Source organism: Bombus impatiens, unplaced genomic scaffold (genome assembly GCF_000188095.3).
Source record: "Bombus impatiens unplaced genomic scaffold, BIMP_2.2 scf_0389, whole genome shotgun sequence".
Lineage (NCBI taxonomy): Eukaryota > Metazoa > Arthropoda > Insecta > Hymenoptera > Apidae > Bombus > Bombus impatiens.
In genome coordinates this window covers 2,270,724-2,290,679 of record NT_176808.1, presented here as the reverse complement: position 1 = coordinate 2,290,679, position 19,956 = coordinate 2,270,724, and the positions used below count along the sequence as shown (strand labels likewise).

Genomic DNA, 19,956 nt, shown 5'->3' with positions numbered 1-19,956 from the left:
GTCGTTTCGACCGCCGGTCAAGTGATGACCGGTATTCTCGCCCTCGTAATATCGTTGGCCGCGGGATTCATCGGGTGAGGTGAGTCTCGTTCCCCTCTCGTCTTTTAGCTGCAGCCTTAGCTTAATTCCGTACGGGGATACGTGTGTCGATGGTACTTATCACCGCTGGAAAGAATAAAAAAAAAAGGTGGAAAATTAATCAGATTCAGAAGTGCCTACGTACGTTTACATCGGCGAAACAGAAATTTCACAATACCTAGGAATGGTGTAATAAATTATTCCATTCGCATAAACATCTCATCGTTCTCTCTCTAGTTTTCCAACTAAGAAACAAATAATCGACACCCAGCCATTCTATTACAATTAAATATTGTATCACGTGGGTATTTCTCTCCTGGACACGTATCTCGTACACGTATCACGGTACACGTGTGGAATTAGTTATGGCCTTTCTATCGCTGAATAATACGTCACTCGTCTCTTCTCTTTGCTTTATGTTTCAGATATCCTTACGTGCGCGGTCTGTCGCATCTATCCGTCTATCTGTCGATCTGTAGGGGAATCTTTGCGAAATCAAGCCGTCTTTTATCGTTACTATGTAGTAGTATTAATCGATCGTAAACGCATAGATCCAAGAATTATCCCTGTTTGCTATCGATCGTTTTTTCCCTTTGCGTTAACAGCTCGACGTCCAAGGGAAAAGCCGAGACGTATCTTGGCTATTGTTACGGTCATAAACGGTTTATCGAAAGTCGTAACGTTTCCCTGTTGCCGCTAATTCTAGCAATTATCTTAAACGAACGTCGCTCGAGATTATCGATGATATTCGTTTCGAGCGCGGTATCGTGACAAGCTACAACATATTTCTCTATTCCATCCTGTGTCTCCGCATCGTGTCGCGTGCAATATTCTGTGATTTTCGTAACGCCTCTTCGCTGGTCGAGGACGCGCTTCTACGATAACGATCTTTCGGTTCAACTCGGTTGACTCGCGGATCAGACCATTATCGTGCGCATTATCGTGTACGTTAATTCGCGTAGAGGAATAGCCGAACGAGGGATTTCGCCATAACTTTCAGTATTAATTGAGTTGTATAGCTTTGCGTCGCCGCCAACGTATCCAGCTGAAAAGCGAAACACGCGCATGAATTTGAATAACAACGGTGTAAGGAAATCTTGTAGGAAAGGGTGGGAGGAGGAGCTTATATAAAGCACGTATAGCTACGAAAGCTTACGTAAAGTATGTATAGCACCGACGAAGTACGCGGAGTATTCTGAGAAGTATTTTTGAATTAGGCGCGCCGCGTCTAAACGTTGTAAGACAAATGTTGTTGACTTTGAAAAACACCTGTTGCATATATTATATGGTGAAAGGATCGAGAACGAGGATAGTAGCGCCTTGTAGTAGATCTTGTCTAGTCAATCCGACCACCGTGCTACATCGTGCGTGTACCAAAGAGACCTTATCAAGAACCCCCCATCTCCGAACCAGGCTACTCCTCAAGAAGTATTTATTTTTCTACGTTTCGCGGCTAGCAATGACGATTCTTTATTGGAATAATCGCTACTATTAGATTTACGGGATCTCCAAGTATCGGGTAATATAGCGTGTAAGTTCGCTTTTAAGTATCGACACGTTGCATTAGCAATACGTCAGGATTTGTCGTCTTAGTTTTCAATATATTTATTTAAAGGGTAACGTAACAGTTAACGTAACAGAGTATAGCGTTCGCTGGTAACGCTCGACGCTTACAATTAGACCAACTATTTCGTGATAGTAGTTGAATCGTTCGAATATGTAAATTTTATTAGTAAATACGTTCGTTCCACGTTTCCTAGCGGGTCGTTGATCGATCCGTAAAGCAGGATGGGGGTGATGGTTGCAGGACGACGAAACGAAGTAGGAACGACAAACGAGACAGAGTAAAAGAAACGTCGCTCGTATGAAAAAGGTAAACGGAGACCGTCTTCGGTTGTTTCCGGTCAACGATATCGGCATGCTTCCTCTTACCTAGGTTTACCTGCGTGTGTGCTGATTTTTAAATAAAGAGTATATATTAATCAGAAAATTTACCTAACCTGTTCCTCTAAAGTTGCGTCCTCGTTGAAGCGATTGAACAACGAGGATCTTCTTATTCAAGTTGCATGAAAAAGTTACGAGTCGTTGCTCGGTGTTCTTTCATGTTCCCTCGCGTTTCTGTTGCTAATGACGAAGCTTGGTGCTTGTTGCCTGTTTCCGTAATGTCGAAGACCGCGGCTAAAAGTAAGAAACACGCAGCAACGCGTTGCAACAGAAACAAACGTTCCTTCAGCGTGTACAGTTTGTCGATTATTTTACAACGCATTTGGATGTAGACGATTTATTAAAAACAACTTTCGCTTTGAAATCGAAAAAGAGAACTCAAAATGTCTAATTTTACGATTCGATATTTGTTTAATTTCGTTCGGAACATGCAGCAACGACAGGCAACGAAAAGCTGCTCGGTGTTGCTTCAGCGAGGACGCAGCCTATCGTCTCTCCGATCCTCAAAATTTATCCCTTTGAACAAATCCAAATCCATTTCGCATATCCATTTAAATAAACTCGCATTTTTCCAACTGCAGCTATTTATTCGCGCCACTGTGCCGGTTGATCGTGCTGAAAAACGACGCATAAAAGTGAACGTGACTCTTTCTCGCATAACATTTCTCTTTTATCTCTTTTCTCTGTTTGTCTTTGTTATCGTTAAACACATAAAATGGACTCATTTCGAGAACGTGGAATGACGACGTTAAAACTCGATCGTATTGTCGAGACAATCGACATTGACTGTCTGACGGTTACGCCGATTTCATGGCGACGCACGGAACACCGGAAGTCGCAATGATATACGTAACACACGCTCGCTATATCGCGCCGACGTAACCGCGATCGGTAAACCAACGCGAAACAACATTTTCTCGTCGCGACTCTTCGATTCTACACGATCTATATAATCTATCGTTGTATTTTATTAGTAAACGGATAACGAAAACAATTCGTTCGATCTGAGAACGTCGAACAAAAGTTTATTAGTCGTTTGATCGTTTATCGATAGAACAACGATACGTTTCAAGCGTTGGTCGCGTAGAGTCGCGTGAATCCCATGGACCTAACATTAACATACATACGCTCACATACGATGGCTCACGAAAGTATTCGAACACTCGTAGAAACTCTTGGAATATGTTACGTATGTTATGGAAAAGATTTTGCATGACACGAGATCATCGATAAAGTTTGAAACAAGTTTGAAAAAGTTACAAGATATTTCTTGCAAACATGCGCTTCGTTAAAGCTATTATTTAAGCAGTCATGTATCTATTATATTATTATCATTTTTAATGTATTTAAATTATATTACATTTTAACAAACTATATGCTTACAGCAAATATCTTGCGACTCCTATGTAAATGTTTAGACTGCTTTCAAATTCTATCACCGTGATTACGATACTTGTGATTCGTTATAAAATTTCGAAAAGTTTCGTATGTTGTAGGTATATGCGTAATATATTTTGAAAAACTTTCTACGATAAACGTTTAAATACTTCTGCGAGTCAAATACTTTTCTCATCACTGTACGTACACGTGTTCATACGGACGTGACGGGAACGCATCGTCGAAGCACTTGACACGAGTTCTCACAGAATCGATCTTCAAGATGGTGTATCCTCTTTAACGCGTATATCGCCAATTGCGCTTCGTTTCTTCCTGAAATATTACAGAACGATATTACGCGATTCCCTGGGCAAAGTCGATAGCAAACGGTGGATGATTCTTAAATATCTCGCATAACGATACAAATCGATGGAATAGGAATTAGGGATCGCGATTGACAATCGACTAATCGAATCGTTTGCTACGTTTACAGAATGGTGGTTTACAAAAGGCGGCACTACTATGTTCCTGGACCGTCGACGATGCCAAACAAGAGAAAAGTGATCTCACCGACCGGAAACGTTTATCGAAAGAGGATCGCCTACACTGAATTGAAGGACATGAACAATGATTGACGACCGTTGCTCTTTTAGAAAGCCGATTCGTTTAAAGAGACTCTTAAAGCGCAACAAGAGCACAAGAAGACCGGGGATAGGATAAAAGGAGCGCAGACGCAAAAAGGACACCAACTAGAAACCAGAAACCGTCGATTACTGACTGATCACGATCAAGATCGACCGTGAACCAACCAACGAAGATCGTCGCTTTCGATTTTCTCGCCAAAGGCTAGAAAGCTTGGTAACAATTCGTGTGCGGTTTCAGATCGTCCTCGCACGATTCGAATACGCGAACATCATCGCCGTTGATTCGCGCACGCATCGATCGCGGTGAATCTTCCGACTCGAACGTTTTTACGGCCGGATATTCGTAACAAAAGTTCGCACGTTGGTCGTGCGTGATCGCGTTCGTCTCAAGTTCTTTTTCTCTTTCTCGGTTTTCAGTTCGGTAAGTGGATCGCGCGCGCTACATTCGCGGGGAAGGTGATACGGTAGCACGGTGACACGTTAACGACTCTTTGTAGGACAATTCTGTCGCTGATAGACTAAAGCGCGAAAATTCGACTTCTCCGAAGGAAAACGTTCGAGAAGAGACGGCAGTGCGGAACGATTTGGAACGCGACACAGCGCGGCACTAAAAACCGCTGGAAACCGTGCGTTTCGCTCGCCAAGCTTCGCCGCGACTTCGACGGGTGTCCGCTCGCGTCGTGGGCTCCCCCACTTTAACCCTTCCCTTCCACTACGCGCTCGGCCTAATTACACGACAGCTATCTGTATTGCAATCACGCGCTTATCCTTCTTGAATTACCTTATAATTTCGAAACACACTGGCGACGAGCGGAACTCGCGGAATTGAACACGGATGATGGTGTGAAGAGCTGTGCGGTGCAAGGATCGAAACGAGCGACAACGTGCGTGCGTTGAAGCTCGGATGAAGAATGTGCAACTTTGCGACCAAGCTTCGTGGCACGTACTTCCACGTTCATTGTTTATAGGTGAGTTTAGATAATCGATTCTGTAGATAAAAATGTCATATCTTTGAGGATATTTTTGTATAATGAGCAGCTTGTACGTTTGATGAAAGTTGCGTTCTGATTGCTATTTACCATCCGGGATAATTCGCTTAAACGTTATTATCGACTTGTATAAACGAGTCGCGTGAAGTTGCCGCAAGGTGCGCATCGCTATCCAGAAACGGTGACGAGATGAACGATCAATTACCGACGACGAGATTTCGCAAGAACCGATCTTCGTGCTTTGTATCCGTCTAATTGTAAAAGATGCATCGAGCTATCCTCGTTCGTAACGACCGAATCGAAACAAGAGACGTCGTTTCTAATTCGAACTCTATGCTCGCCCAACTTTTCTTGTAAATAGTAATGCGTGTTTTCGTTGTTCGACGATTTGGAACGTCGATACGCGGCACGTAATTGGCCAAACGCATAAGACAATTTGAACCGTTACTTCGACTACAATCGTTGTTTATAGACAGATTTACGCATCAGAAAGCTCGAACGAACAAAATTTAGCATGGCCACGGAACGAGTTATTGACGAACCGTCGTCGAAGCGCGTCAACCGACGAATCGAAGATCGACTGGTTCGAGACTGAAGAACGTTACCGCGATATCTGCATCTTCCGATAATCGCGATCGATCGCCGGCCGACGAGCATCGACCAACGAGCACCGCGTCTTAATGATTTTTGACAATGTTAGTTTTATTGTGAGCGACGCGAATATTATATATATATATATATACACATATATATATATATATATATATATATATGGATAAATAGATAGTTAGGTAGATAGATAGAGAATTTTGTGTTTGCGAGTGAACGAAAAATCGGCCGAGAGCCGACGAAGAATGATCGCGGTTGATCCTACGAGGAAATTTACCGCATCACGAAGGATGACGACGCGGTCGGATGGACTCGATCGTTAGCTGCGACTGTTTCGCGCACGCGCATGCCTATTCTGAAACCATCGCGCGCCGTCTTACCGACGAAAATTCGCTCGAAACCTGTACATATTTTGCGGTGAAATAAATCTGTTATTTTCGCGTTACCGTTTAACGACGGAGACGAATCGCCTGGTTCGTTCAGGATGCGCCGAGTCAGAATGCGCATCATGTTTAACAAGCAGGATATTAAGTAATTATATTTGCGATTTGCAGATAAAACGGAACCGGTAAGAATCGAACAATTCTTTTTCCTGCGAATATCACAATTTTCAACGCCTTTTATTGGATTGTTCGAAAAGTTCGTAACATTTTTATTACAAATTCCGTTTATCAAATGATGAAATGTTTAAACAACTATACTGCTCTTGGTTGGATATTAAAGAAAATTATGAAGAAGTATCCAAAATTTGTTAATAAAATGTTTCTATTTTTCAGTGGGACAATATTAAACGTTATACATTCAAATTTTGAATCGTATCTAGAATGTTTGTTTCTATCGGCCTCGTTATTATTTATTGTGATCTTTACAAAATTTAGTCGAAAGTCAAAGATGAAATAAAAAATACTTTAGAAGCCTGTAAAAGCTATGCGAAGTTCATTGATGAAAAAGACGACAAATTTTTAATTTAGATCTTTCTTAACTCACATTACGAATTTCCCGAACAGTCTAATTTGTTGGTAAATTCCTTCCATTAACGACAACAAACTTCAAGAGATTTTTCGCAAGAGATATCGTGGCTTTTTACCATCAAAGATGTTGCTGTTCCCCATTTAAAAGGAACCACACGATGTATTTTACTTAACTAAACTATTTTCTTCTTATTTATTTATATATTGTTCGTCCTTTAAAGCGTCATAACCCACGCGTTTTCTTTTATTGTTTAATCGCGTCGCAGAAAAGCACGATTCTACTTTACCATCGCATGAAATGAACGTTACCAACAGATTGCGAATGTTTACACAAATATTTATCAAACTGAAACATAAATATAGATTTCTTTCAATTATTAAATGCTATAAATTGTGTTTTACTCTGAATATTTTATATATTTTTCTCTTTTATTTTCCATAAATACATAAATATTCGCAACCTGGGTATCAACAACGATCACTTCTTGCGTCAACGAATCGAACGACAATTTTAACACACACTGTGTATATGTACGATACTTTGATCATTGTGATACTTGGAAATAAGTAACTACCCACGTGCCGTTATATATGTATTACGTTTCTTACATCTTAATTCTCTTTTCCCCGCCTCAAACTTCTTGTTTCTTTCGTTCGCATTTGAAAACCATGTATAGAGGAAAAACACGATAAGCATATTTCCCATCTCTTTTCTATCATGCTGTAGTTTTAAAATTCACTACGCTATTAATTAATCTTGCGTTATCAAAATTGTTCTTTTATTTAATATTTATTCCAAACATATATTTTTCCATTTTATTCATAGTTTGAAAAGCACTGCTTGAAGTTATTAAAGTATTGAACATATTAAAAATTTCTTTATCTTAACAATCATACTTCCGGCTATCCATATCTGTCAGATTCTTTCCAGTTCTAATTATTTTATATTAAAATATTCCTTTTCGGTTTTAATACGATATTAACGTCGAAAAATCAAGAAAAAAGTACTTATCATGTTTTCTCTTAAGATCTTAATTCTTAAACGAATCGGACATCGCGTCCTTTTATTTTCTTCGAACGATTCTAATCGCGAATGCGTAACAAAATCATCGAAGGGGTTTCGTTCCTATCGATCGTTCATGACTGACATCAGCGCCAACAGATTGATGATAAAAAATCAATTCTGAATTCATCTGAATGCGAATCTAGTATTTTTTAACCCTTAGAGAACTAATATCTCGTGGGAACACTTGTATATGTGTGTGATGCGTGTTTTCATGATCACCGATGTAGTGTAAACAGGAATATTTGAAGTCGAGAAATGGCTGCAACCGCGCAAAATATGTACACCCGCACAGATACGTTCATTGATAGCAGGAAAGAAAAAGGAAAAAAGAATATAGAAAGAAAGAAGGAAAGGAAGAAAGAAAAGAAAGAAAAGAAAGAAAGGAAAAAAAAGCAAATGGTTATGATACGCTGGCGTATCGTTTTAATGTTTCTAAGAAGATTGCCGAATCCGTCTGCTTTTTTCTTTCTTTCTCCTATGAATGTACATGTACATGTATCAGCAATTGTATATTTTAACAAAGTATGCTCGTTTGGTAAATAAAGCTCAAGAGAAAAGAAACGAAACGAAATGTTAATAGAGAGGAAAGATGAGGGTGTTTGTTTGCTGACTGACCATATAACATTATTCTGATAGATTACTTGTATTTGTTTATAATATACCACGTAACAACAAGGAAAAATACTGAATTAAACGAGGACACCTTATTCGGTGTATCACACACAGGCACGAGTCAATCAACGTTTTCGCGACAGATTCTCTTGTTTATTGGCAAAATACGGTTTAATACTTGTCAGTGGTAAGTTTGCACGATCCCACTGGATCTGCTGGCCTGCTGGACGCAATCTTAATTCGCAATCGTTCGCGACTCATTCCTGAATCCACCGGCGACGATACATTGAATTTTTATCCTCTTCCCTTTCGCAGAACAAAATAACTGTATATTTGATAAAAATCTTCCGTAGAATGAAAAACGACGCATGGTACAAGTCATTGATGACGAAAAGGGAAAGAACTAATGAACGAAGTTGATCGTAGACCGAACAACCATTTATCGCTCGTGATACGTTACTACGCGATATAATGCGTCGTATAGCGTCAACCAAGAATGACAATATTCGCTTAATCTTCTTTTTCTCTTTCGCTTTCTCGAATTATATGATTTAAAAAAATATAGATGATTATGAAGGATGTATTTTTAACCGTGACATGATAGCGAAACGATAAAGTATCACAATAATAATTTTTGCAAGCGTCGGCTTTTACCAAAGATTTACGTTTTCCTGTTTCATATCTTATACCATGTATGTTCACGGTCATTTTAAATTGCATGTGCGCAGCACGGTAATATCACAAATGAACTTCAAATTCACGAAAACGATAATATCCACTGAAGTTTTTCCACACAGCTACCGTCGTCTTATCGCTTGATCGCTCAACTAATTACAAATCTACTTATCTTACGTTTCGATTTTCTATTAAAACGCACGAATACACAAGAAACAAATTATTGATAGAAGAAAAACGAAGGAAGAAAGTGTTTTCTCCTATTAATTTCTCCTCGATCAAAACGACGATAAAACGCAATCGTGACAGCGTTTGCGAACTTTCATGAAATTACTATAATAAATATAGTATTCTTTGCATGTATAGACGCTATAAATTTTAGTAAATTAAATACTAAAGGAAAATCGTTGACTTTAAGCGATGATAATACACAGGCAGATACTAGAAAACTGATATTGATATCTATCGGTGATGAGCAATCGTTATCGGATTAAATTGTATCAAAGTGTTTATCTAGGTGCGACGTAACCATTAGCTATGAATAAAAAATAAAGAGGAAGACAAATCATGAAGTGTCTACATATCAGCACTTTGGTGCGTAACAATTGTACACGCATACCCGTTCGCTCGTACGTATATATGTATACACAATTAACGCGTTTGTTGTATATGTAAAATACGTGTGCGTGAACTTGTGTACGTATGTACGTTTCTCTTTCTCATTTCATCTGTTTTTTTTTTCTTTTTCTTCTTTTTCGTTTAAGACAAACTGACGTCATGGGGCACTATAAATACAAACATTATCTAATAGTAATTAAGTAATCCTAAAAATAAATATCTATCACAAAAGACTGGTTTACGATATAAGTGGCTTTTGCGGGTTATGGTAATTCCCAGTGTCAACATACTCTTATTATTTTACCCTTTCCTCGACGGCACTCAGTTACACACTAATTACGATGAGTCCTTACTCTTAAATATTTACAAATCTTACGTCATTAGTACTTTCTAGTTTACGTATCGCTCTTCTGACAAACGTTTTTATAATAAATACGACAATGATCGGGATCCTTGTCGCTTGTACCCCTATCGTACACCACGACATTAATGTTCATGACACACGAGGATTGACAAATTGCACATTTGCTGTAGCAAATAGTTTGTTATCAAACGGCTGAAACAACGTTCGATCGCTTGCGATTTTTCAATCGTTCTTTTGCACATGGTAAAGAAGAACGTTTATGCACGGACTGCGACGAACCGATCATGATGAAGACATATTTGAAATTTCTGTTTTTTAAACGGCGCAGTCTTTGTTCTCCAAGACCTGTCGTTCATGATTCGTGTATCGTAACAACGGTGCTCCTACATTCACCACTGCACTTGTTTCTTCCTCATTGTTCACTGAACATGTAACGATCTCTTCTACAAATAGAAATAGCCAAATTTCAAGATAAAAAGGAACAGAAGACGAGAATAAAATGAAAGATGAAACGGAACAAATGACAAAAATATTTGTACGTACCTGGTAAACATAATTGTAACTGGTCGCTACTAGGGTTGGTACTGTCTCCTGTACCGCTGTCTTTACTATGCTGCGAACTCGTTTCCAAATATATATGTGTTTGCGTGTCCGCTACCGTAGCTGCTATAGCTGACGACGGTTGTGAATTTCTAGTCTGAGTAAGAGCATTCAACCGTCTTCTAGTTTGATAGATTATAACCACCCATACTATCGATGTACCAACAGCGCAACATACAACGGTGATTATTATCAAACCTAGTATATCATCCTCGTTTACCGACATAGGATTAGGAGTTGATATCGGAGCTGCAACACGTACAATATTTTTTTATTAGATTTTATTCCAAATTTGAAAGAAAGATCTAATTCACTGAAGATCTCTTACCTGGTTTCACTGTAAGGTGAGATGCACCAACGACACTACCCAATGAATTGCTCATTTCACATTCATAACTGCCAGCGTCGCTAATTTTAGTGTCGACGATTATCAGTAGTTGGTCTTCAGCTGTAAAGAAATGTCGCTCGGTCGCCTGCAGAGGATTTCCATTCTTACGCCATGATAACTTTGGTCTGGGCATACCGCTTGCCATGCACTCCAGTACGATCGAACCACCCATTGTCACTTCTTTGTTTTCCATTGGTTTTACGAATGATGGCGTTTCTTTTGGAAGAAAAAGTTAGATATCATAAATCCGATTGAATTTTGCCTACATTAAGTAATTGTAACTGTATTGTGTAAAAGCACGTGACACTTACCCAGTATCGTAAGAGTAGCATTCGCGACGATTAAACCAGCAAGATTTTGCGCAGTGCACGAGTAAATGCCACTATCCGCTGTTTTCACGTCGACGATGAATAGTACATCGTCAGTAGGCATCATGTGCATTCTTCTCTCTCTTGCCGCTGGAAAGTCGTTACCACCATCTTTTTGCCACGCTATTTGCGGCGATGGATGCCCATCCGCGGAACACTCGAGTCGAGCAGTGCTTCCAGCGATTACACGTATATCGTGCGGAATTTTCGAAAATGATGGATAAACTACAACAAGGATAAAACATTTTATACTTACATTTGACAGTTTCATATTAGGAACTTACTTAACTTATTTAAAATGAAAACTTACTTAAAATGCTTATTTTTGCTTTTGTGGAATATGTCGTTCCGTATGTGTTGGTTACCATACATTGATATTTCCCAGCATTCGCGTGTGTAACATTAGTAAAATGTAAAATGGAAGATGCTTCTGTTACACCGTTTTCCATAGAATCGGTGTTTATTTGTAGATTAACATCATCCATTTCAACGTTATCATGCTTCCAGGTAAAATGTAGTGGTGCATTGGCAGTACTCGTTGCTCGGCAAACTAGCGTCACGTTATCTCCTTTAATGCCCATTTGACTTTTAGGTTCTTCAATAATCCTTGGCTTTGGATATTCATCTAAATATCACACAAAATCTCGTTAATAGTTACTAGTTTATGGTACTAATGGAATTCTAACTTAAATAATATACTAACCACATGTAAAATTCTTATGATGAAGCTGAGTCAACGACATTCCTTGTAGCCAATGTGGAAACCCGCAATAAACTTCCGCATCACTGTAACTGTGCTCACGTAACCACATACTTAACCATTGCAGGCCACAGTCACAAACTAAAGCTCCTGTGCATGTAAAGAAAACATGATAATTGTGTGCGAATACTTTGAGTACCTCATTTCGATTTAAATCGTATCACAAAAGAACACGTTTCACATTCGTACTTACTTGTATTCATTCTCAGTTTCGTTAGGCTAGTCATTGAAACGAATGCATTTTCTTGAATGCTCGTTACATTGTTTCCGCTTAAATCCAGTTCAGTTACGCTACTTAGTCCGGTAAATGCATTTTTGTTTACCGACTTTATTCTATTGTGCGCCAATCCTAGTTTCCATAGTTGTCCAAGTGGATCAAAGGCACCGTTGATATCTTCCACCATGTATGAAATTTTGTTGAAGTTTAGTTCCCTTTAATAAAAAGATAGTTATTGAAAGTTTCACAAGGTCTCATATCATTACAGTGTATTATATTATACTATACTATACGTACAATATCTGCAAATTAGGAGTTGAAGCAAATGCACCATCCGAAATATAGGTAATTTGATTGTGATCCAGTTTGAGCTTTTCTAATTTTTCCAAAAATTCAAAAGTATCTCGTTCAATGCTCTTCATTTCGTTATGCGACAGATCCCTGCAATCAAATTCTCGATTATAATCGAATACACTATGTGTTAATTAACATTACAAATTCCAGAATGTCTTATTGTATATTATATTTATTACGGGATAAAAATATTACTAACAACTCCACAATTTCTTTGCATCTATCCCATGCTTGTATTTCAATGGTGCTTATTCGATTGTGCGACAACGTTAACTTTTGTAAATGCTCTAATCCGAAAAGGCCTCCTTTTCTCACAACGGTTAACATGTTAAAGTCAAGTTGCAGGATCGTCAAATTTTCGAGTGGCCAGAACGCACCATCATGTAACGTTTCAATCTTGTTTCTCTTCAAACGTAATTCTTTCAAATTTTTTAAACCTGTAAGACTAAGTCCTTGGATCGTTTGCAATTCGTTTTTATTTATTTCTCTAGAAAAAGAATATCGTACTTTTATCATCATCGTAAACACAAGTAATAATAAACGACAAAAGATGATACAAAACAATTTCTTACAATATACGCAATTTTTTCAAATTCGTAAAGAGATCTTTCAGCTGCGTCAAGTGATTTTTATTCAAACGCAATTCTTCCAACGAAGTTAGATTATCTAAACTTCCGTTTTCAATTATCCTTATTTGATTCATGTTCAAATTTCTGTAAGAAAATAGAAAATACGAAAGTTTTCGTAATTATCGTTATGAAACAACAACGTATCATAAGTTACACAAATAAATAGTAACCAATACATACAAATGTGTAAGGCAATTAGGAGCAAGAAAGGATCCATTCCGAATAACACTTATTTTATTTCCACTCATATCCAAATTTTGAAGTAGCTGCAGAGTAAGTAATGCAGTTCCATTTATATCAGTGATAGAATTATGAGCTCTACAAAAACAGAATATTATTTTCTTCTGTGTTAAAAATAATAGTTTTATGTATACACTATACAATAGTATCTAATTGATATACTCACAATGCAAGGTGTGTTATGTTTTTAACAAAAAACATATCTGGTACCTCCGTTAATTGATTTTTATTTATTTTAAGCCCTTGCAAATGTGTATCTTCTGGTAGAATGATTGTAAAATTGTCTCCAAATTTGTTGGCGCTAAGGTCTCTAAAATAATTATCAAACAAAACATCAATTACAATTAATAAAACATTCTTGTTTCAAAATATATTTGTGATTGAAATAATATTTTAAAGGTATTTATAAAAGATACTCACAATTCCTTTAATTTAGTTAAATGTAATAATACATCAGGTTCCAAGCTAGCTATGTTGTTCTCTCTTAACTCTCTACAAAGGAAAACAATAATCTTGATTTTAATTTCTTTCTTCACTTTTTTTTATTTTACTTCTAATAGAAAATATTTTATACTTAATATATATATATATGTATATATATATATATCATCTTTTGTTCTTCATAATGCCAAGCATAATATCTATAAATACAATTATATGTAGCAGATAATATAAGTGGTCTTAAGACAATTTAAGATAAGGATTTTTCCACTTCGATCTTGATCTCCTTGACTCTAAACACCATGTAGTCTCAAACGATTTATGTCAGTACATACTGCTATATATAGTTAAAAATCCTTGCCAGCATATTTGGGAACAAAAACCTGTTTTCAATGTAAAATCTTCCCATGTTTGGAATACAATTACACACGTGTCTTGCCTGTACTATTTTGATTTATTTATAATTTAAAGAATAAAGACTATTTTGATAAATATTAGAATACTCTAGTATAAATTAATTGTTTAACAAATATTAAACTAAATACTATTTGAATAAAAAATTACTCACTTCTTATTATTGCTAGCCTATCTTACCTTACTTAATGAACTATTCTGTACACAATCTTATTAAAGAATGGAATCATATACTATATCTATACTATATATTACTATACTATATATTATATTTTTAGATTTATTTATGTTACACGTAAGTTCATAATAAGAATATAAAGAATATGATATATAAAAATACAATAAGAGTAATAAAAATATTTGAGAAAACAACAAATTAACAAGATGTCATGAAAAGTATTTGTTTTCGTTTAGTTAATGAAGCCAATGTTATTATTGTGTACATTAACGTTTTTGTTAGAAATTCATGGTACGCTATCTTATCTGGTTAGATCATGTTACACTGGGTATATGTAGTTACCCGTTTAAATTTTGGCGATAATTGTTATAACGTGACGTTATAACGATTGGAACAGAATGAAATTAAGAAAAATGAACTTATATGATTTCTAAATGACAATCAGCGTTAAGACGAAGAAGTGGAACATAGTAGCATCTCGGTAAATTTTCGGAAACGAATCAAGTGAAACAATCCGTGAAAGACAAGACGGCGTGGCGTCATGATGATGCACGTTCTTCTTGATAGAATAACGAGCGATTATTTACTTACAAGATCTCTGTCCATGGTGGTAGCCCGCTGGGTGCTCCGATCAATTGTAAGCTACTGCAGTCCACTACATTCCCAAGGCACGAACACTCAACGGGACACTGATTACCCTTGGTACTATCGTACGATATCCTGTCGGCTTTTGTAAAGTTCGATGGTGTTACAAGTAACACCGACAATGTAACAACCATCCATTTGTATCTCCACACAAGTCGATGTTGAAGAAAAACTTGTTCCGAATTCGACATCGTATGCACCGTTGTATCGTTCCGCTTAAAATTTATTTCGTAATTGTACATCGCGCGTCAATGATTTTCTCCATAGCGGTTTGCGGAATAACAATGGCATTTCCCGTAAAACCATCACCGTAATAATAAAAATGCCTACGTCCTATCGATTAAAAACAAACTTGTCTCTCAAAAACGCTTCAACCCACACACCATGATGACGCCCACGGACCGATGCGAGACTCCCTCACTGATTGCGCGATGCCATTCTCTCTCTTTCTCCTTCGTGTATCCATCTACTTCTTTGCAACGTTCCAACCTTTATATCACTAGAATTTTAGTTCCTAGCTAGTAACATATTCTATGTTTGATAGCATCGGACAGCATATATATACATATATACATACAGATGCAGATTTAGAAGTATGTATCAAGAAGTGGTAATGAAAATTTACTTTTACGTTTTTCATTAATGGAGCTCTTACTGTATGCGAACGGTACCACAAATGTTATGAAAATGAATTGTTGACAGTCTATGTTCTTTCACTTGATGAAAGAATGTATTTAACACTTCTAGCGCCACCAAAGTAAATTTTTAGAAACTATTTAAATATTTAATAGTAAGATATATGAAACGTAAGAATTTATTTATTTTCAGCATAAACATATTCTGAATCTTTCGTTCATTTATTTCAGTGTTTTGTCCACTACATTTTAACTAATATGAAAATTCTCGTAGGATGAATTTCTGAGTTATTATCAAAATAGCATATCTATCTAAAGTAAGGATAGGTATTGTTGAAAAAATCGTCAGCTGTTACTAAATATTTATATTATTATTATTCAATTTCTATCTGAATATTTATATCTTGTCAGTAAATCACTATTTCACAGCATCGCTTACTTTTCTTCCAAACAAATCATTAACATTACACATGAAGCTTTCATAAAACATTAAAATATTTTCGTCCAAGTAGGAAACGTATGTATATATACTATATGTACGTATATGTACTCTTAAAAGAATATATACATTTATATTCTATGTATGAAATCGACCGATTCGTCCAATTTCTAGTAACGTTATGGGCTGGAAAACCATCATAACTGTTGCAGTTTTTTTATTCTACGAAAATTTTATTTATGGGCTTTAAGTCCATGTAGAAATCTAAGTTAAATCGTGCAGCCTTTGTTTAAGTTACGATTGTATCGAACTGGAATAGATTGAGTTTAAACTGTTATACCAACTACGTTCCTCCATTTGAAATCGAAATTGTGTTTTAAATTTTATAATGCTATTCAACAAAATCTCCCAAATTGTATATTCTTTATGAATACTTTTATAAAAATAAAGAATGAATTTCTTATACGTAGATACCTACTGCGATACACGATTATTATTACTACTAGTAAGAAAACGCAACGGAAAAATATTCAAGTAAGACGTGTTTAATTACTGCATTGAATGAGACTTTGATAATTGCGTTGCTACTGCTTATGACGAAAGCACCAACGAAACAATACGTATAATGGTCGTTACGGTCGTATAAAAATTTTGCCGATAAGGCCATTAGGGTTAATAAATCTAAACTTTTAAATAATTTGAATGCAGTGTAACTATGTGTATATAAAAAGTACATATAAATGATACTCGATAGATACTAGTATAAATATAAAATCCAACCAGCCTGTTTCCTTCTGTGAAGTAACTCGGAATATAAATAAGAGACACGGAATACCAATACCTTTGCTTTACAATTTCTTCGATTACAATATGTACTATTTTCAGAAGAAAGATTATTCATAATCTAAGGCCAGGTCACATGAAAATAAGAGGCATTATATTTAAAAACAATAAGATTAACTTTATATGCCACAAGATATATTCCGAAAATAGGTTTTTAGTATTTGGAAACATGAAACCATCATAAATATGGTTGAAAATATACATAGTGCGATATTTTTTGTGATACATAATATTACTTATGATATTCACAATGCATACAATTGGCTATAACTACTCGACCAAATCACCAAAGTCAAGTAGATGCTATTCTTCCTTCAACTGAAAGTATTTTTAACAAGATCTCACATCTTCGGTTGCTCCGTAAATTCGAGCATTAGATAGTGTATCTTTTGCAGCCATATGAAAGAAAAGCTACTCTTTAGATTTAGCAGAAAATTAACAACTATGGCGATTGCTTTCGGATCTTAAATACACTTTACTTCTTATCAATGATCCATGTGTAGAACATTACCCTGTAAGAGGGAATGACCTATGTAGAAGACATTTGAAACTTTTTATAATACAAGTATTATTATTACTTAGCATACGAGCAGGTATGGTGGATACAATGGCAAATATGATCGACCATTAACAAGAAAAGGTCCCTTTGCTAATTAGAAGCCATTATACGTGGTAATAAAATTAATGGTTCTTCTTTCAATTTTTCTGTTCAGCAATAATATTGTTTGATTACCGATTAGCTATTTATTCCATTTCCCATCTTCATGGTGTTAAGTGGTTGGATGGTACGAACTAATCAGTGCTGCATCTACTGGTTCCATGCACGATGGACAAGTCAAGGAACGTAGCAACCAGTCGTCGATACATACAGCATGATAAGTGTGCATACAAGGTAAATAACGCACTTCCTCTCCCACTTGAAGCTCCATCATACATATCACGCATTCTCCCTTTTTAGTTCCGTCATATTCTCTCATAGGCAAGTGTTGGATAAGTCCAATGCGCTTTGCTATTCTAACTTGTTGTTCTTCTTCGCTACCTGGTCCTAGATTAACACCGATGCCAATTTGTTGAAGATGAAGTTCCCTTGTGAAAACTGGTGCATAGGAAAAGGTAACTGCCTCCTACAGAATCAAGCATTAGTAAGTTTCATTAGAGTATACTAAGCAAATTTTTTTAGCATTGATATATCTTATTAACTTCTTGAGAAACGAAAATTTAGCTAGATATCGTCTTATTTGACAAAAATAGATTATTATTATAATCGTTCGTATATCTTGATAGCATTTTTACAAAAAATATTTTCATCGTTAAAAATACACAAATGAAATCAAAGAAATGGAGTAGAGACACAGTAGGTACGATTAATGTAACGATAAACACCATTCGGATAATGGAATCACGGTTGGTCGAAATATAGGAAGAAATGAAATTACATTGTTAGGTATTGGAGGTCCAAGGCCTTCTTGCAAAGAACCGCTAGTTAACGTAGGAGGATCAGTATTGTTACTCAGCAAAGTGGTATTATCCTGGTGGCCGCTTCCAGAACGTTTCAAACAATTCCCCATTTTGAAGGAACGTCAACTCTAGCTTTGCGTTTCTCGGGCAACGTGGTTCGGTTCGTCAATCCCAACGTCGTGATTAAACGATCGCGATAACTTCGACGTGGGATATTCCGAAACTTGTCCCCATCATAAATTGCTTGTTTTTCCGCCGATACACTTAACAAAGCCCGTTTCGGCCTTCGAACGGATGACACTTTGTGTCTCGATTGAAAATTTCACGTACGAATCTTTACTATCAAAACATCTTCAACCGTCACATACCCGTACCACAGCTGAGCGCCCGACGTATCCAACAAAACGTGACGAGAAAAAAAAACGGGCCAGTTAGTCACAGGTTGTGAAAAAAACACTTTTCACATCCCCCACGCGACGTTCTTCAAACGTTTAGTACACACCACCGCTTTCATCTTACTGCGTAGAAAATACCTCGCTGTGATTCGTCGTTACAACCGTGTCGCATTTTCCAACCTCCAATCACCGAAAAACGATTCCGTGTGATACGAAGAGTTTGCAAAAGATTACGTACGTTCCGTTCAGAAGACACTCGGCAACTAACATGCGATTGGTTCGAAACCAACACCGACATATCGTGAAACAACGTGTTTACACTGTGCCTTTAATTTAAATTTTTGAATTCGAACCGATTCGCGAAAAATGTCGATAAACATGCTTTTCCATTCGATTTGTTTCCCATTTTTTAGAATACTTTCAAAAGATGGGGTTATTATAATAAGAATGGATCGGTAAATGTGAATAATGAATTTGAAAAAATAATTTATCGGTAGAATGACTGTGGTATGTTCCCGCGTACGGATAGCGTGAGATTAAATACATATGTACAAATGCTGTTTGATTGATACTGTACATTTATTTACATTCATTTTTGTTACCGTTTCTTTATTTGCGATATTTTCTGTATAAATTGACATTATATCGATATTCCTCCAATTTAAAGAAGAATGCGGAAGTTGCAAAAACTCTCGATGTTTATGCGAGAATTTATCATACTATGCACTTTATTATGCACTTCTGACCTTTGTGACTTTGTCCTATTGATCTTGAACGATTCGTGGATCTTCGTTTCTTTCGATGATATGCGGGAATACGTAATATTTAAAACTATACCACATAAGCATTCATTTCAGCAAATACGATTTCTTTGCTCTCCATTGTGAAATCTTTAGTTAAACTTCAACGACGATAACAGAGCGGCGTCGATGCGTTGATCGATAACTTTATAAAATGGTACGGTTCATCAAACCGAATCTGTTTCGAAGCAAGGGGCACATTAAA

The 19,956-nt window shown here is 36.7% G+C and overlaps 3 protein-coding genes and 1 long non-coding RNA gene across 5 annotated transcripts; 1 reads left to right on the top strand and 3 right to left on the bottom strand.

Moving 5' to 3' along the window:
* Positions 1-676: 676 nt before the first annotated feature.
* On the bottom strand, positions 677-3,896 carry LOC112212941. Its single transcript, XR_002946798.2, has 2 exons — positions 3,608-3,896; positions 677-2,637 (listed from the first exon to the last, which is right to left on the bottom strand). It is a non-coding gene; the product is annotated as an uncharacterized LOC112212941 (long non-coding RNA).
* A 141-nt stretch (positions 3,897-4,037) lies between these two features.
* On the top strand, positions 4,038-8,014 carry LOC100740779. The gene is made up of 3 exons (XM_024368076.2): positions 4,038-5,011; positions 6,196-6,280; positions 6,418-8,014. The coding sequence occupies exons 1-3, from the start codon at positions 4,948-4,950 to the stop codon at positions 6,539-6,541; spliced, it is 273 nt and encodes a 90-aa protein (XP_024223844.1). The 5' UTR covers positions 4,038-4,947; the 3' UTR covers positions 6,542-8,014.
* A 291-nt stretch (positions 8,015-8,305) lies between these two features.
* On the bottom strand, positions 8,306-15,684 carry LOC100740659 (leucine-rich repeats and immunoglobulin-like domains protein 3). The gene is made up of 14 exons (XM_003490024.4): positions 15,128-15,684; positions 13,924-13,995; positions 13,670-13,813; positions 13,444-13,581; positions 13,207-13,347; positions 12,834-13,121; positions 12,578-12,721; positions 12,257-12,495; positions 12,007-12,153; positions 11,614-11,928; positions 11,247-11,528; positions 10,876-11,151; positions 10,491-10,796; positions 8,306-10,390 (listed from the first exon to the last, which is right to left on the bottom strand). The coding sequence occupies exons 1-14, from the start codon at positions 15,421-15,423 to the stop codon at positions 10,263-10,265; spliced, it is 2,916 nt and encodes a 971-aa protein (XP_003490072.1). The 5' UTR covers positions 15,424-15,684; the 3' UTR covers positions 8,306-10,262.
* A 482-nt stretch (positions 15,685-16,166) lies between these two features.
* LOC100740539 (RING finger protein 11) lies at positions 16,167-19,146 on the bottom strand. 2 transcript variants are annotated; one of them, XM_003490023.4, is made up of 3 exons: positions 18,535-19,146; positions 17,832-18,222; positions 16,167-17,610 (listed from the first exon to the last, which is right to left on the bottom strand). In XM_003490023.4, exons 1-2 carry the CDS (start codon positions 18,664-18,666, stop codon positions 17,869-17,871), a joined length of 486 nt encoding a protein of 161 aa, XP_003490071.1. In that variant the 5' UTR covers positions 18,667-19,146; the 3' UTR covers positions 16,167-17,610; positions 17,832-17,868. The 2 variants fall into 2 exon arrangements, with proteins under 2 accessions (XP_003490071.1, XP_012241928.1); XM_012386505.3 differs by having other exon boundaries at positions 16,167-18,222; positions 18,535-19,145.
* Between the last annotated feature and the right edge of the window lie 810 nt (positions 19,147-19,956).

What these genes read in the sequence shown, in the direction of transcription:
- LOC100740779 (XM_024368076.2), top strand. Translation starts at nt 4,948, where the DNA reads ATGAAGAATGTGCAACTTTGCGACCAAGCTTCGTGGCACGTACTTCCA. An exon ending in TCCACGTTCATTGTTTATAG is followed by an intron (nt 5,012 to 6,195) that starts GTGAGTTTAGAT and finishes TGCGATTTGCAG; the next exon opens with ATAAAACGGAACCGGTAAGA. An exon ending in TTTATTGGATTGTTCGAAAA is followed by an intron (nt 6,281 to 6,417) that starts GTTCGTAACATT and finishes TCTATTTTTCAG; the next exon opens with TGGGACAATATTAAACGTTA.
- LOC100740659 (XM_003490024.4), bottom strand. Translation starts at nt 15,423, where the DNA reads ATGTACAATTACGAAATAAATTTTAAGCGGAACGATACAACGGTGCAT. An exon ending in TGCAAAGAAATTGTGGAGTT is followed by an intron (nt 12,722 to 12,833) that starts GTTAGTAATATT and finishes ATTTGATTGCAG; the next exon opens with GGATCTGTCGCATAACGAAA. An exon ending in TGCTACTCTTACGATACTGG is followed by an intron (nt 11,152 to 11,246) that starts GTAAGTGTCACG and finishes TTCTTCCAAAAG; the next exon opens with AAACGCCATCATTCGTAAAA.
- LOC100740539 (XM_003490023.4), bottom strand. Translation starts at nt 18,666, where the DNA reads ATGGGGAATTGTTTGAAACGTTCTGGAAGCGGCCACCAGGATAATACC. An exon ending in GACCTCCAATACCTAACAAT is followed by an intron (nt 18,223 to 18,534) that starts GTAATTTCATTT and finishes TTGATTCTGTAG; the next exon opens with GAGGCAGTTACCTTTTCCTA.